General features: G+C 37.2%; 1 protein-coding gene across 1 annotated transcript in view; it reads left to right on the forward strand.

The window, feature by feature from the left end:
• LOC113719095 (uncharacterized) overlaps window positions 1-15,119 on the forward strand; it is a 51,799-nt gene that overhangs the window by 20,532 nt on the left and 16,148 nt on the right. Inside the window, exons 8-10 of the mRNA XM_027244125.2 lie at window positions 884-1,155; window positions 4,790-7,829; window positions 8,547-8,679. Of these exons, the coding sequence (XP_027099926.1) occupies window positions 884-1,155; window positions 4,790-7,829; window positions 8,547-8,679 (3,445 nt within the window). The remainder of the gene's footprint in view (window positions 1-883; window positions 1,156-4,789; window positions 7,830-8,546; window positions 8,680-15,119) is intronic.

A 15,119-nucleotide genomic window follows, 5' to 3' on the forward strand; every position in this document is an offset into this window, starting at 1 on the left:
TTTATTAGTTTCAGTGTAGCTGAATGTGTTCTTCTAAACTTTTAATACAAATTTAGCCCCATTTTTAAATATGATTACGCACTTAATATTTTCCACATCTTGCAAGTGAACGTATTTGGCATGCTATGTTTACAACCTGATGACCAATGAAGCAAGCAATCCACAAAAGTTTTTCAATTATACCACAAAATCACTGAACTTAATAAAATTTTCTACAAGAATCTCTAATATCGGATTTCTTTTCAACTAAAACTTTAATCCTCTAGCCTAAAAATGCTTTTAAAAAATTTTTAAACTTAAAAAGAAAAAAGAACAGCAAATAATAACAGTATTTAGGTTGGTATTTCAATTAATAAAAATAAAAAATAATGTTCATAGCTAATATTGTTAGGATCAACATTTCTTCAATTTTAATAGGTGGGCGTGAGCTATGGTAAACACCTTATTACATTATATACATCAACATAAGAATTGTCACTACTTACAATTTAGGTGCTCTGAATTATATTTTCTACACAATAGGTTGGGAATTGGTTGTGCTATTGCATTTAGAGGAATGATTATTTAGTCTGATGAGAATTTTGAACCTTTTCAAATGGGTAATTTATTTCTAATTTAGAATAAGAATTAGATACAATTGTGCCCAAGTTTAAAAATAAATAGTGGCAAGGAATTTTTCAATATTTGTTACACAATAGATTGGGCATTGGCTGTGCCTTGCACAGCCAGAACCATTCTAGTTCATGTTATAAAATCTGTGGAGCATTTACTGAACTTCTAGCATTTGGGCTTGCCAAGTCTAATACTCTTAGCTTTACCTGGAAGGCTTTCAGTTTGCCTTTTCATTGCATATATTATGAGGAATTTAAATAGGTTTTGTCAGGTTTCATTGTCAACTTGGGAAGAAGGAAGCTTGGAATTATTTGAGGACTACTCAGTCAGCATTGATCCGTCCTGTGCCATTGTCAGAAATCCTTTCTCAGAGAAAAAGTGGAAAAAGTTTCAATTTTCAAGTTTATTTGGTAGCTCAAATTCAGCAACTAAGGTTGAAGTCATCGATTTGAATTTGTGCATCAAAGGAACTATAGCTGTTGATCGTTGGCTCGTTGTGCTTAGTCTTGGTTCTGGGCAAACAAGAAACATGGCACTTGATAGGTATGTCAAAATTTCAATTGGATTAGACAACTTGAATCTAATTCTTTTTAGGGTAAAATACAAAAAACCCCTTGTGGTTTGCAAAAGTCGAGCCATCCTCTCATCATTCAAAAATACCCAGAAGACCCTCTTATGGTTTTTTCGAATGTGGAAAATGGATGGAAACTGTTATATTGACAGAATCATCTGAAATTCCAATGTTATCCTCATTTGGTAACTTTTTGTTTAAATCAGAATTGATTACATGTATATTCTGTCCTCTTTATTTTTTGTTATTTCTGTTTTGCCCTTTGCTTCCCCATTTTTTATCCTTTATCCTCGACTTTATGGTGGAGAAGGAGTAACTGAATTCATAATTAGATTGTGTCCTGCTAAATAAACTCCACGTAAAAAATTTGCATAGGAAACATAGAATAGAACATACGCTACTAGTAGTGGTTGGGACATTTGGAGTCATAGGGGGGAAGAAATCAGAATAAGGCCATCGGATCCAATGTCGCCAGCAACCAGATAAGATATCAAAAGTGGTGGTGATGCCGTTTTACTTGTAAATCTGCAGCCAGATGTAGGCAAGATCTAACCATGCTATCCCTATATAGCCAACCAATGTCACAATCTGGTCTCTAAACTCTAACATCTAGCCACCCTATGCCACAATTTAGCCATTGCACTCCAGATATACTTTCCAATTTTGTTGGTTCATGGTGGCCCATGTGTGGTGGATAGATCACAAGGTGATAAGAAGGAAAGATAAAAATAAGAGAAAAAAGGCATGCACAGGTTCTACTCAATTATGGGTGGTGACACACGTCAGGTAGCATTTAGAAAGAAAAAGGAAAAAAAAATTCCAAAGCTCCTGTTGTCTTTGTGTTTTGCTTTGATTATCAATGACCATGACGCTTACTGTTCTCTAGTAACCCATCAAAAACATAATGGAAAAAGAAAAAGAAAGGTACTCCAGTGTTGGAGTAATGAACAAGGAAGAAGAAAAGGAAGAGAGAGTAGTTTGGGTAACTTGGTATCACTCTGGTAAAACACAAGGGAGACAAAATAGGGATTTCATATTTATTAATAATTTATTAGGATAAGGGTATTTTTGGAAGAAAGTTTAAATTTTAAATAATAAAAAACCTGTATCAGTAGTACTCGCACTTAAGGCACACCCGTGTGAGAGAGGGGGGGATGTTGAACTACGTTATTTCTGATGGTTTTCGTCTATTTTCCACATTATTCGAAACCACAAGGGGTTCTTCTGGGTATTTTCATATGATAGGTGGTGGCCAGACTTTTGTGCAAACCACAAGGGTTTTTGTGTATTTCACCCTTCTTTTTGTGTAGCATCCCCAAGTTGTATGCCTTTTTGCAATTTGAGTTACACCACCATTCCTTGGGAGTATCCGTTACAGCGTTGTATTGCTGGTGAATTGGCTAGAACTACACTACAAAAGAAAAATTATTAGAAATAGAAAAAAAAACTACATATTGTTACTTACATTCCCCTCTTTTGATGCCAATTTTTTTCTTCTTTTATTTTTATTTTTGTTTGTTTTATCATAAGTAAAACTACCATGAAATGTTGGAGCGATTGAATGGGTGGATTCCTGCCCTTTTAAAAAAGATAAAGAAGAACAAGTATATGCACTAAGCATTTTATGAATCCAACAAAATCTCCAACTGGATTTACGTGGTGCTTGTGACTAGGTAATCATGTGTCAATGCATACTAGGGAATTACATGTACGGACTGCTACTTTACTTCTTTCTATTTTCCTAGGCTCCTACTTTACTTAATTGATTGATGCTGATAAAAATAGGTCCAGATTTCTCACCATATGTATGAACTTGGGTATAAGCTAACAAAAATAAATGTGCATGTCAATGGAGTTATTCCCTTTTTATTTTTCTTTTAGCCAGGTTGCCAGTTGCATGAGTTTCAGCACTTTGTTTTATAATTAATTGTTGTTGTATGTTGAGGAATCTCAAAATTGAGAGCAATGATCTAAATCATGTTTTTAGCTCCCTAAATAGTTGCTTTCTATGTTCTTGGTGCTCCATGGAATTTTTTTTTTGGAATGTCTTTCACAAATGTGTTTTATTACTAGTAGAGCCACATGGAAGTGTAAGTGTTTGCCTTACCTCAACTTCAAAAGAAATTGTTAAACCATGCTTGGATGATCCGACATGCATTCCAATATTTGCCCAGTTAATTTTGTGCTTCAAAAGTTTCTTCTTTCTTATCTTTGAACTAAATCTAATAATGTTCTACAGTCATACCTTGCATGGAAAGTTGAACTTGCTCAGTATTATATATCAGACTTTGTTGCTTATGAATAAGAACAAGCATAAAGTTTTAATCTAAATTCATTTTGATAGGCAAATTGTTTGAATTTTATGAAGACCACTACCCTCGACAGACCAAATATCTTGGCCGCTTAACTGGGCATTGTAATTTCTTATGTTGCTATAGCTGCTGATGAAGTTTAGCACTGTATTAAAGTTTAGGCTACTAACATTTACTTAGCATCAGCTAGCACATAGCACAATGCACTGGAATTTTGCTGGTTAGTGATCATACACGCGCACTTATTTGCAGCCAATAAAGCTACCCCAAAATTGTCAGTTATAAACAAAAAGAAGGGCTACATCTGCAATAATTTGTACTTTTCTCCTTGTCCTCCCTGAAATATAACTGTTGGCCTCATTGATGAATAAGAATATGTATACATGATAAGAATTTGTACTTTTCTCCTTGTCCTCCCTGAAATATAACTGTTGGCCTCATTGATGAATAAGAATTTGAATACATGATGATGATGAGGAGGAGAGTTAAAAGGAAGCTGTTGAGTGTTAGAAGTTCAATGATGATGAATATGGAGATTAGAGATAAATAAGATGACTAGTACTACTTATGGATGCTGGATACATGTCAGTTCCTAACCTTAGAATGATTTTATATCTATCTTGTGGTTGTGGGGGTAAATTTGTCTTCTCTTTTATGTTTAAGAAAATTGTACGCTAATTGGTACATTCTTAGATTACAAGAATATAGTGCTTTTATTGCTGAATACTTTGTCCATCTCACTAAAGTTGTCAGCTTGGTGGGTGGCATAGAGTTCAGGATTTTAGAGAATCTGTTCCGCTTTACATTTTTGCTCTTTAGATTGTTATTGTGTTTGCAGAAAATGAAAAGTGGAGGTGAAATTTGAATTTTGGAATTTTTGGTGGGGGTAAGATTGGAAAGTTAGTGAACAAAAATTTGACATTTTAGGCAAGTGACAATGTTATTCAGGCAAGTGTCACAAGGTTTGTGGGAAAGATTGAGTATATATGGGACAAATTCAGGTTTTTATTTTTATTAAGTGTGCCTTGGTTTAGTATTGAGCTCAATGCTATGGTCTAGGGCTATAGCCCCATGAAGACCTTCATGCTATGTTGCACTTTGTTTGACTGACAACTATGCTTGTCCCTACTTTTTCTCTCTTTCCCTTATTTTTGTCCGATTATTTGAGTGGGAAGCGAATCCTTGCTCTCTTGCCCAATTTATTTGCACTCTAATGCTTATTCGCTGTGTTATTTTATACTGTTTCAGCGTCATTTGAAAACTGCCGTGAATAATTGCTGGTCATTTCTTGCAGGCGGTATATGGCATACAACTTGACACCTGTTGGTGGAGTTGCAGCACACATCTCTCGAAATGGCCATCCTGCTCTGACTTGTTCTTTGAATTGTATTATGTCCCCACTTCCTCTGTCCACTCTCATAAATATACCTGTTTCAATTCTTGGATATTTTTTGGTGCGTCACAATCAGGGCCGCTACCTATTCAAATACCAAGACACTAAAGCTTTTGAGTTGACTCACACTGATGCTGGAAGTCGACTTATTGAAGCTTGGAACAGGGAGCTCATGTCATGTGTTCGTGATTCTTATGTCAAGTTGGTCCTAGAAATGCAGAAGATAAGAAGAGAACCTTCCACTTCTATTCTTGGTTCAAGTTTGGCCCTGGCAGTTGGTCGCACTTTGAATGCCTATGGGGATCAAATCTATTCATTCTGGCCTAGATCAAATGTGAACACAGCCATTGTTGAAAGTGATTCAGCTTCTGCAGAATTTCCCAAAGCAGATTGGGAATGTTTGATTGAGCAAGTAATAAAGCCATTTTATGTACGCCTGATTGATCTTCCTGTGTGGCAGCTTTACTCTGGGAATCTTGTCAAGGCTGAAGAAGGAATGTTTCTTTCACAACCTGGATCTGGTGTGGGTGGTAGCTTGGTACCAGCAACTGTTTGCGCATTTGTAAAAGAACATTATCCAGTCTTTTCAGTTCCATGGGAATTGGTGACAGAAATACAGGCAGTGGGTATCACAGTGCGAGAGATCAGGCCTAAAATGGTGAGAGAGCTTCTTCGTGCTTCCTCGACATCCACTCTGTTGCGCTCGGTTAATACTATCATTGATGTCCTTGACTATTGCTTATCTGATATCCAGCTTTTAGATTCATCTGAATCTTGTGATCAGAGTTCATTTGCAGGCATCAATAGCATCAGTTCTGCTTCTGCTACCACTGAAGGCGAAGATAGCAGATCTTTTTCTTCATCCAACCGAAATATGCGCAGTCTTTATAAAACATCTAATTCAAGCGCAAGCAGTTCAGGAGATGCTCTTGAGATGATGACTAGTCTTGGAAAGGCATTGTTTGATTTTGGCCGTGGAGTGGTTGAAGATATTGGTAGGACAGGTGGCCCCTTATCTGAAAGGAACAATTTTACCGGTGGTAGAATATTTCGTGTTCCTGATGATGGGGAATACAAGTATCGATCTGTAGCTGCTGAACTCAGAGGCTTGCCCTGTCCAACTGCAACAAACAATTTAATTAGAATAGGAGTTACTGAAGTTTGGGTGGGAAACAAGGAGCAACAACTATTAATGAGTTCATTGGCAGCCAAATTTATCCATGCAAATGTACTAGAGAGAACAATTTTGTTGAATATTTTCTCCAATTACACTCTTCAATCAGTTTTAAAGCTGCAGAGTTTCTCATTTTCCCTACTAGCAAGTAACATGCGATATCTTTTTCATGAAAACTGGGTCAATCATGTAACCGGCTCAAACATGGCACCCTGGTTTTCATGGGAAAACATTGCAAGCTCTGGTACAGATTGGGGCCCTTCTCCTGAATGGATTAGACTGTTCTGGAAAACTTTTAGTGGTTCACTGGAAGACCTTCCTCTTTTCTCTGACTGGCCTCTTATTCCTGCTTTTCTTGGTCGACCAGTTCTTTGTCGTGTAAGAGAGCGTCGTATTGTCTTCATTCCACCCCTAGTAGCTGGTTCTAATTCTGTTGATGTTAGTGATGAGATGAGCTTAACTGAAAGTAGGACATCAGGGTTATCGCTTGATACAGACCTGGCTAATCCCTATACTTTAGCTTTTGAACATTTTGAGAAAAAGTATCCTTGGTTATCATCATTGCTGAACCAGTGCAATATTCCTGTATTTGATGCTACTTTCATGGATTGTGCTGCTCCATCCGACTGTTTACCTGGACCTGACCAATCATTGGGTAAGGTTATTGCATCCAAACTTCTTGTAGCTAAACAAGCTGGCTATTTTCCGGAAATTACTTCCTTTCTGGCTTCAGACCGTGATGAGCTTTTCAGCTTATTTGCTTCTGAGTTCTCTGATAATGGATCAGATTATGGAAGAGAAGAGCTTGAAGTATTACGTGAGCTACCTATATATAAAACTGCTGCTGGAACGTATGCTAGATTGGTAACCCAAGATTTTTGTATGATTCCTTCAATTACATTCCTAAAGCCGCATGATGAACGATGTTTATTTCACACCACAGATTCCAGTGGGGGTGCTTTATTGCGAGCTCTTGGAGTGCCCGAGCTGCATGATCGACAGATTTTTGTAAAATTTGGATTGCCAGGGTTTGAACGAAAATCAGAGTCTGAACAGGAGGATATTTTAATATACCTTTATATGAATTGGCAAGATCTCCAACAAGATCCTTCTATCATCGAAGCTCTTAAGGAGGCTAATTTTGTTAAGACGGCAGACGAACTTTCAGTGCACCTGTCTAAGCCCAAAGATCTTTTTGATCCTGGTGATGTTTTACTGACATCTATTTTTTCTGGGGTCAGAGGCAAATTTCCAGGGGAAAGATTTATTTCAGATGGATGGCTTCGCATTTTGAGGAAAGTGGGACTTAGAACTTCAACTGAAGCTGAGATAATTCTTGAATGTGCAAAAAGGGTGGAGTTTCTTGGAGGTGAATGCATGAAAATTACGGGAGATTTGGATGACCTTGAGACAGATATTTCGAATGGCCAAAATGAAGTCTCTTTTGAAATTTGGTTAATGGCTGAAAGTCTAGCCAAAGCTGTATTCTCAAACTTTGCAGTCCTTTATAGCAACAATTTCTGTAATCTCCTAGGTAATATTACTTGTATTCCTGCTGAAAAGGGATTTCCAATCATAGGTGGAAAGACAAGCGGCAAAAGAGTGCTCTGTTCATATAGTAAAGCTATTGTGATGAAAGATTGGCCACTTGCTTGGAGCTGTGCTCCCATACTTTCTAGGCAGAGTGTTGTTCCACCTGACTATTCCTGGGCTGCACTCCATTTGAGGAGTCCTCCATCTTTCCAGACAGTATTGAGGCACCTTCAGGTAATGTTGCCATGTGCTTGTTACTACATATGGTAAAATGGATAAACAGAAATATTTACTTAACAGTGGATAAGATTATTCCAAACCAATTAATCTACTAAATAAATGGATCTAAATTAGTAGGATTTTGTAATCCATCCATTTATCCATTTGTTCTCCCAAGTCCTTAAGCTATTTGTCCTCCCCCGGCCATACACTCACCCAGACTCATTCAGTGATACAGATGCATATTTGCCACTCATCTTTAGCACATACACAGTGACTCTCAGAAAGATATGCAAAAGAAATAGTCAGGAATTAAATCCAGACAAGGGCATACTTTAATTCACCTGTACCAGCTTTGGGTCCTGTGTCTCAATAACAACTCACTTGCTGGTCCTATTCCTGACCTTGCCCAACTTGTCAACCTCAAATGGACTCTTAATTGACAAGAAATACTTTTCCTCCTTTCCTCTCTTTATTGGTCCAGTTTCATACTTATTTTGGTAATTATGTTTACACGATTGGCATGATAATTTATTTAAATCTACCAGCTTTACTCGGTTTATATGGTTATCCTTTTAATGATATTAAGATTTTAGTCATCCAAATCCATTTAAACTTCGTTTATTTGAATGGATAAGTTGATGTGAATTCAAATTGCTGCTGTTACCTTAGTCTCATGATATCTTTCATTACTTTATGGGATATGTTGGTTCTTTTTGACTTCTGCTTCAGGCCATTGGGAAAAATAATGGTGAAGACACACTTGCTCATTGGTCAGCTGCACCTGGTTCGAAGACTATTGATGAAGCTTCATTTGAGGTTTTGAAATATTTGGAAAATGCCTGGGATTCTCTATCTTCTTCAGGTATTACCTATTACTTTTTTTAGCCTGAACCAAGCTTATACCTTTTGTATTATGGTGCTTAAGAAAACAGTTCATGATATTGGATAGAGGGCTCTCTATCATTTTTTATTTCCTTTTCTAGTTTTTATATATCATCAAGCAATCTTTGATCAATATGCTTAATTAGGTTTTCTAGCTTCTCTCTCTTTTTCATTTTATGTGTGATTTCTGAGTCCCTTTTATAGTCGTTTTCACGTTCCAATATTGGAATACTTTACGTCTGTCTCTAATGACTGCCTTGCATTGTAGAAGGTTTATTCATCTAAAGCATGTGCAAAGCAGTCAAAACCTCTTTGCTCAGCACTAAAGACCTCAGGAAAATATTAAAGGAAAGAACAAGAAGAAGAGGACGACTTTACATTTTGATCCCTAGTGATCAGGAGTCTCAGTCCTGGACTCCTCACAGCTTCTGCACATGCTAATTGGGTCATATGACCAACCCTTTTTTTTTTTTTTTTTTTATCTATATCAACAGGTATCTTGGGAGGAAAACATCTAGTCACCGTATTATGAGTGACCAACTAGTATTTATAGGAGTACAAACCAAACCAACTATTTACAAGAATACCCTTACTAATATATTATCTACAAGAATACTAATATTCTCCTAACACTCCCCCTCAAGTTGGAGCATATATATCATAAGCACCCAACTTGTTACAAAGGTATTTCACCCTAGAGCCCCCTAAACTCTTGGTAAACAAATCAGCCAATTGATCTGCAGACGGTACATGAGATGTCTTGATGACTCCATCAAGTAATTTCTCTCGAATGAAATGACAATCAATTTCAATATGTTTTGTCCTTTCATGAAACACTGGATTAGACGCAATATGGACAGCCGCCTGATTATCAACTCACACACAGTGTAAGCCATAGCACGGTATTCAGATTCTGCACTTGATCTGGAGACAACTGTTTGCTTTTTACTCTTCCACGACACTAAATTACCACCAACAAACACACAATATCCTGTGGTCGATCTTCGATCTGAGGCAGAACCGGCCCAATCTGCATCACTATATCCTTCAATATCAGTGTGTCCATGATTTTGATACAGCAACCCTTTTCCAGGAGCACCCTTAAGATACCTGAGAATCCGTATAACAGCATCCCAATGACTAGTACGAGGGGTATCAAGAAATTGACTCACAACACTCACTGCAAACGAAATGTCAGGTCTCGTTACAGTGAGATAATTTAACTTACCCACAAGTTTTCGATATTGCTTAGGATCATCAAGTAATGCTCCTTGATCTCTTGCTAATTTCACATTGGGATCCATAGGAGTATCCACAGGTCGGCAACTTAACATCCCAACTTCACTCAACATATCGAGTACATATTTCCTTTGACATAAATAAATCCCATATTTAGACCGAGCTACCTCAATACCCAGAAAATACTGTAAATGACCTAAATCCTTTGTTTGAAAGTTTGCCTGCAGATTGGATTTAAGTTTCTGGATCCCCACAACATCATCACCTGTAATCACAATATCATCCACATAAACAACTAATAAAATTTTACCAGCATTAGAATGCCCATAAAATACAGAGTGATCTACTCCACATCTCGTCAGACCGAACTCCATGACCACACTACTAAACCGGCCAAACCAAGCGCTTGGAGACTGTTTCAATCCATATAAGGATTTTTTCAAACGACAAACCAACTGCGAATTCTCCCCCTGAACAACAAATCCAGGAAGTTGTTCCATATAGACCTTTTCTTCCAAATCTCCATGCAGAAATGCATTTTTCACATCCAACTGATGCAATGGCCAATTGTAAGTTGCTGCCAAAGAGATAAGAAGGCGAACCGAGGTAATCTTTGCAACAGGAGAAAATGTTTCTAAGTAGTCTACTACATACACCTGAGTAAATTCTCGAGCTACCAGACGAGCCTTCAATCTATCAATAGAACCATTAGGCTGCACCTTTATAGTGTACACCCATTTACAACCAACAACAGGCTTACCTGAAGGACGAGGGACAAGATCCCAAGTACTATTTTGTTCCAAAGCAGACATCTTTTCTTGCATAGCTAATCTCCAACCAGGATGATTAAGAGCATAGGTAATAGACTTAGGAATGCAGATAGAATCAAGGGAAGCAACAAAAGAAGAATATGACATAGAGAGACGAGAATAAGACACAAAATTAGAAATAGGATGGGAAGTACAATGTCTCTTGCCTTTGCGTAAAGCAATAAGAAGATCTAACTCAGAGGAGGGCGTCATACCTGAATTTGAAGTTTGAGAGTTAATTGGTGAAGTGCGTGGCATATCAGGAACTTTCTCAACCATGGAACGACGAGAGTAAACTTGAAGACGAGGACGAGATAATCGAGCTATGGAATCTGGTGGACTAGATAACTCAGATAATAAAGGGGAAGGGACTGGTAAAACAGGAGAAGAAAAAGAGGGACACTGGTCTAACTCACAAGGCATACTGTGTTTGATAAAATATGGAGTAGATTCAAAGAAAGTAACATCAGCACAAGTAAAAAATCGATTTAAAACTGGACTGTAACATCTATACTCTTTTTGCGCTCGTGCGTATCCTTAGAAAATACACTTAATAGCACGAGAATCTAATTTATCCACCCCGGGAGTAAGCTGATGAACAAAGCACACACATCCAAAAATACGAGGAGGTAATTTAAACACAAGTTCATGAGGAAAAAGAATGGAGTGAGGTAATTGACCTCCAAGAATATTAGATGGCATGCGATTAATTAAATAACATGCAGTTAGAACTGCATCACTCCAAAATTGTTTGGGCACATTCATGTGCAACAACAGTGTTCGAGCAATTTCGATTAAATGTCCAATTTTTCTTTCAGCAACTCCATTCTGTTGTGGAGTGTGAGGACAAGAGGATTGATGAATAATACCAGACTTACTCATAAAGGTATTAAAAGGAGTGAAAAAATATTCTTTCGCATTATCACTGCGAAGTATACGTACCGGCACACCAAATTGATTCTTTATTTCTGCAACAAATGCACAAAAAATGGAATATAGTTCTGAACGATCTTTCATTAAATAAAGCCAGGTAACTCTTGAAAAATCATCAACAAAGATTACAAAATATTTAAAACCTAACTTTGAAGTGACTCGACTAGGACCCCAAACATCAGAATGAACTAACAAAAAACGGTTCAGAAACCCCTTTATTGACTCTAGGAGCAAAAGAAACACGATGATGCTTTCCTAACTGACAAGACTCACATTTTAACGAAGATAATTGACTCAAAGTAGGAACCAACTTTTTCAAATTTTGTAAAGATGGATGACCTAAACGACAGTGAATTTCAAGAGGAGAAACAGTAGCAGGACATGCTATCGGACCATTGAAGTTGAGAAAGTAAAGACCATTATGCTCATGCCCTCCACCAATCGTCCTCTTTGTCTTCAAATCCTGAATGACAACAGAATCAGGAGAGAAAGTAACTGTACACTGTAGAAATTTAGTGAGCTTACTAACAGACATTAGATTAAAGGGCAAATTGGGTACGTAAAGAACAGAAGACAGCGGAAGTGATTGATTAATTTCTACAGTGCCTAGTCCTTTAACTTTAGTGGTAGATCCATCAGCTAAAGTAACATGAGAAAAGGGAGTAGACTCTTGAAAATTAGAAAAAATTTTAGAGGTACCTGACATATGATCAGTAGCTCCGGAGTCAATAATCCATGAGTCATTACCTTTTTGTGCTAAAGAAGCAGAGGGAAGAGATGCGTGATTTGTAGCTTGGTACTGTAGGAATTTAACATAATCTTCCTCAGATATAATAGTAGTCTTCTGGGACCCATGTGCTGAAAAACTCGATTCAATGTGGTCATTGGTAAATCTATAAGAAAATAAACAATCAAGAAAAGGAAAGCCCATCTTCCTCAGAAAAATGGGGTATACTTAAAGTTTTCACTAGTGCAGTGTACTAAAAGTTTTGCCTTATAATTATAAGTGACTGAAGAGTAATAAGTGATCAAGAAAGTGCTAGCTATCATTAGATTTTGCAGTTAGCCTCTTGCTGTTGGGTTGGCTTTGTTCTTCAGGCATCACATTTTATTTGGACAGAAAGAATCGGAAACAAGAAAAGAAATAGAGATTTGTTTGGGAGTTTAAGTAGGAGAAAGAGGAATGAAAGAGAGAGATTGAGAAAGCTTTTTGGCAGGCTTACATCTTTCCTATCATTTCCTCTCAAAAGTGAGAAGAAATAGGGAGAAAGTTAGAGTTTCCTTAACAAAATGCGTTACAATGTCGTATTTGATCCACTATCGAACATCTAGATATTGAAATTTGAAGGGCAAAATTGTAAAGAGACCTACTAATAATCTTTTCTCTTTTTTCTCAAAACTCCCAAACACATAATGAAGTTGCAAATTTTCTCTTCTTTACTTTCTTTTATAATTGAACAAAAAGAAAAATAAATTGTTCTGTTATCTCTTTTGTTCTAGGCTCTGTACAACATTTATACAAATGGAATTTGACTTTTGTCAATTCCATGATATCTGTAATCTCCTAAAAATTAGGAGCTAATTTATTCTATCCTAAAATACATTAGGAGTAAATTATTCTATCCTAAAATAGAGCAGAAATCATGGGATATATATAGAATTTATAGCTGTAAAGAAAAGATTTTCTAGATTTTTAACACACTCCCTCAAGATGGTGAACAGATATTTTCCATTCCCATCTTGCATGTAATGTCTTCTAAGTTGGAAGTTGGCATTCCCTTAATTAAGACATCTGCCAATTGATTATTTGATGCTACATATGGAGTGCAAATCATGTCGCTGTCCAGCTTTTCTTTAATAGAATGTCTATCTACTTCGATGTGCTTTGTGCGATTATGTTGCACTGGATTGTGTGCAATGTTGATGGCAGACATTTGTTGCAATAGAGTTTCATAGGTCCTTCCCACTTGATTTTAAGGTCATCAAGTATTATTTTGAGCCATAGCAATTCACAAACTCCACGAGCCATAGCTCTAAACTCTGCTTCAGCACTTGATCTTGCAACAATCGATTGCTTCTTACTCCTCCATGTCACTAGGTTCCCACCAAGAAATGTACAATATCCTGAAGTTGACCTACGATCTACACCAGAACCTGCATAATCAGCATCAGTATATGCCTCCATAATCAGCATCAATATATGCCTCTATGAGCAATCCTTCATTTTTCTTGAACAAAATTCCTCTACCCGGTGTCCCTTTGAGGTAGGATATAATTCTGTTGACAGCCTGCAAGTGTTTCTCTCTTGGATCATGCATAAATTGGCTTACTACACTTGCGGCAAATGCTATGTCCGGCCTTGTATGGGACAACTATATCAGTTTCCCAACCAACCGCTGATATCTTCCCTTATCTACAGTGCTATCATCTTTCTCTTCATTCAATCTCAAGTTAGGCTCAATGGGTGTGCTTGCTGCCTTGCATCCAAGATTGCCTGTTTCTTTAAGCAAGTCTAAGACATACTTTTGTTGGGAAACAAAGATGTCTTTACTTGAGTATGCCACCTCAATGCCTAAAAAATACTTCAGGTTCCGTAGTTCTTTAATTTCAAACTCCTTTGCTAAGCACTTTTTGAGTGTTTCTCTTTCAATTGGATCATTTCCGGTGATGATGATGTCATCTACATAGACAAGTAGAGCTGTAACACCTCCTTTTGAATGTTTTATGAACAAGGTATGATCTCATTGACTTTGTTTGTATTGCATTGCTAGCATCACTTTAGTAAATCTTCCGAACCAAGCCCTTGGCGATTGTTTTCATCCATATAAAGCTTTCTTTAACCTGCACACTTTCTTTTCAAAAAACATTTCATTGAAACCCGGTGGAGGTTCCATGTACACCTCTTCTTCTAAATCCTCATGTAAGAATGCATTCTTAACATCAAATTGCTGTAAACACCAGCCAAAGTTAGCGGCTAAAGACAAAAGAACACACACAGTATTCATTTTTGCAACGGGTGTAAAGGTCTCTTGGTAATCTATCCCATATGTCTGTGTATATCCTTTTGCGACCAACCGAGCTTTATGCCTTTCTAATGAACCATCAGCTCTATATTTCAAAGTAAACACCTATTTACACCCCACTGTTTTCTTTCCTTTAGGCAAGTTTACAATTTCCCAAGTTTTATTTCTCTCTAGGGCATTCATCTCCTCTTTCATAGCTTGTAGCCAGTTCTTATTTCTAAGTGCCTCTTGTAGTGTTTGTGGGATTGAAATGGAGTTGGTGGTAAGAAAAGTTTTATGTTGTGGAGAGTGTCTATGGAAAGACACGAAATTTGAGATTGGATGCTTAGTGCATTCTCGTGTTCCTTTTCAAACAGCAATAGGCAGGTCTAAATCATTAAATTCACAAGAAGCAGAGTCAGATTGAACGAAGGAAC

This window comes from Coffea arabica, chromosome 11e, assembly GCF_036785885.1.
Source record: "Coffea arabica cultivar ET-39 chromosome 11e, Coffea Arabica ET-39 HiFi, whole genome shotgun sequence".
NCBI lineage: Eukaryota > Viridiplantae > Streptophyta > Magnoliopsida > Gentianales > Rubiaceae > Coffea > Coffea arabica.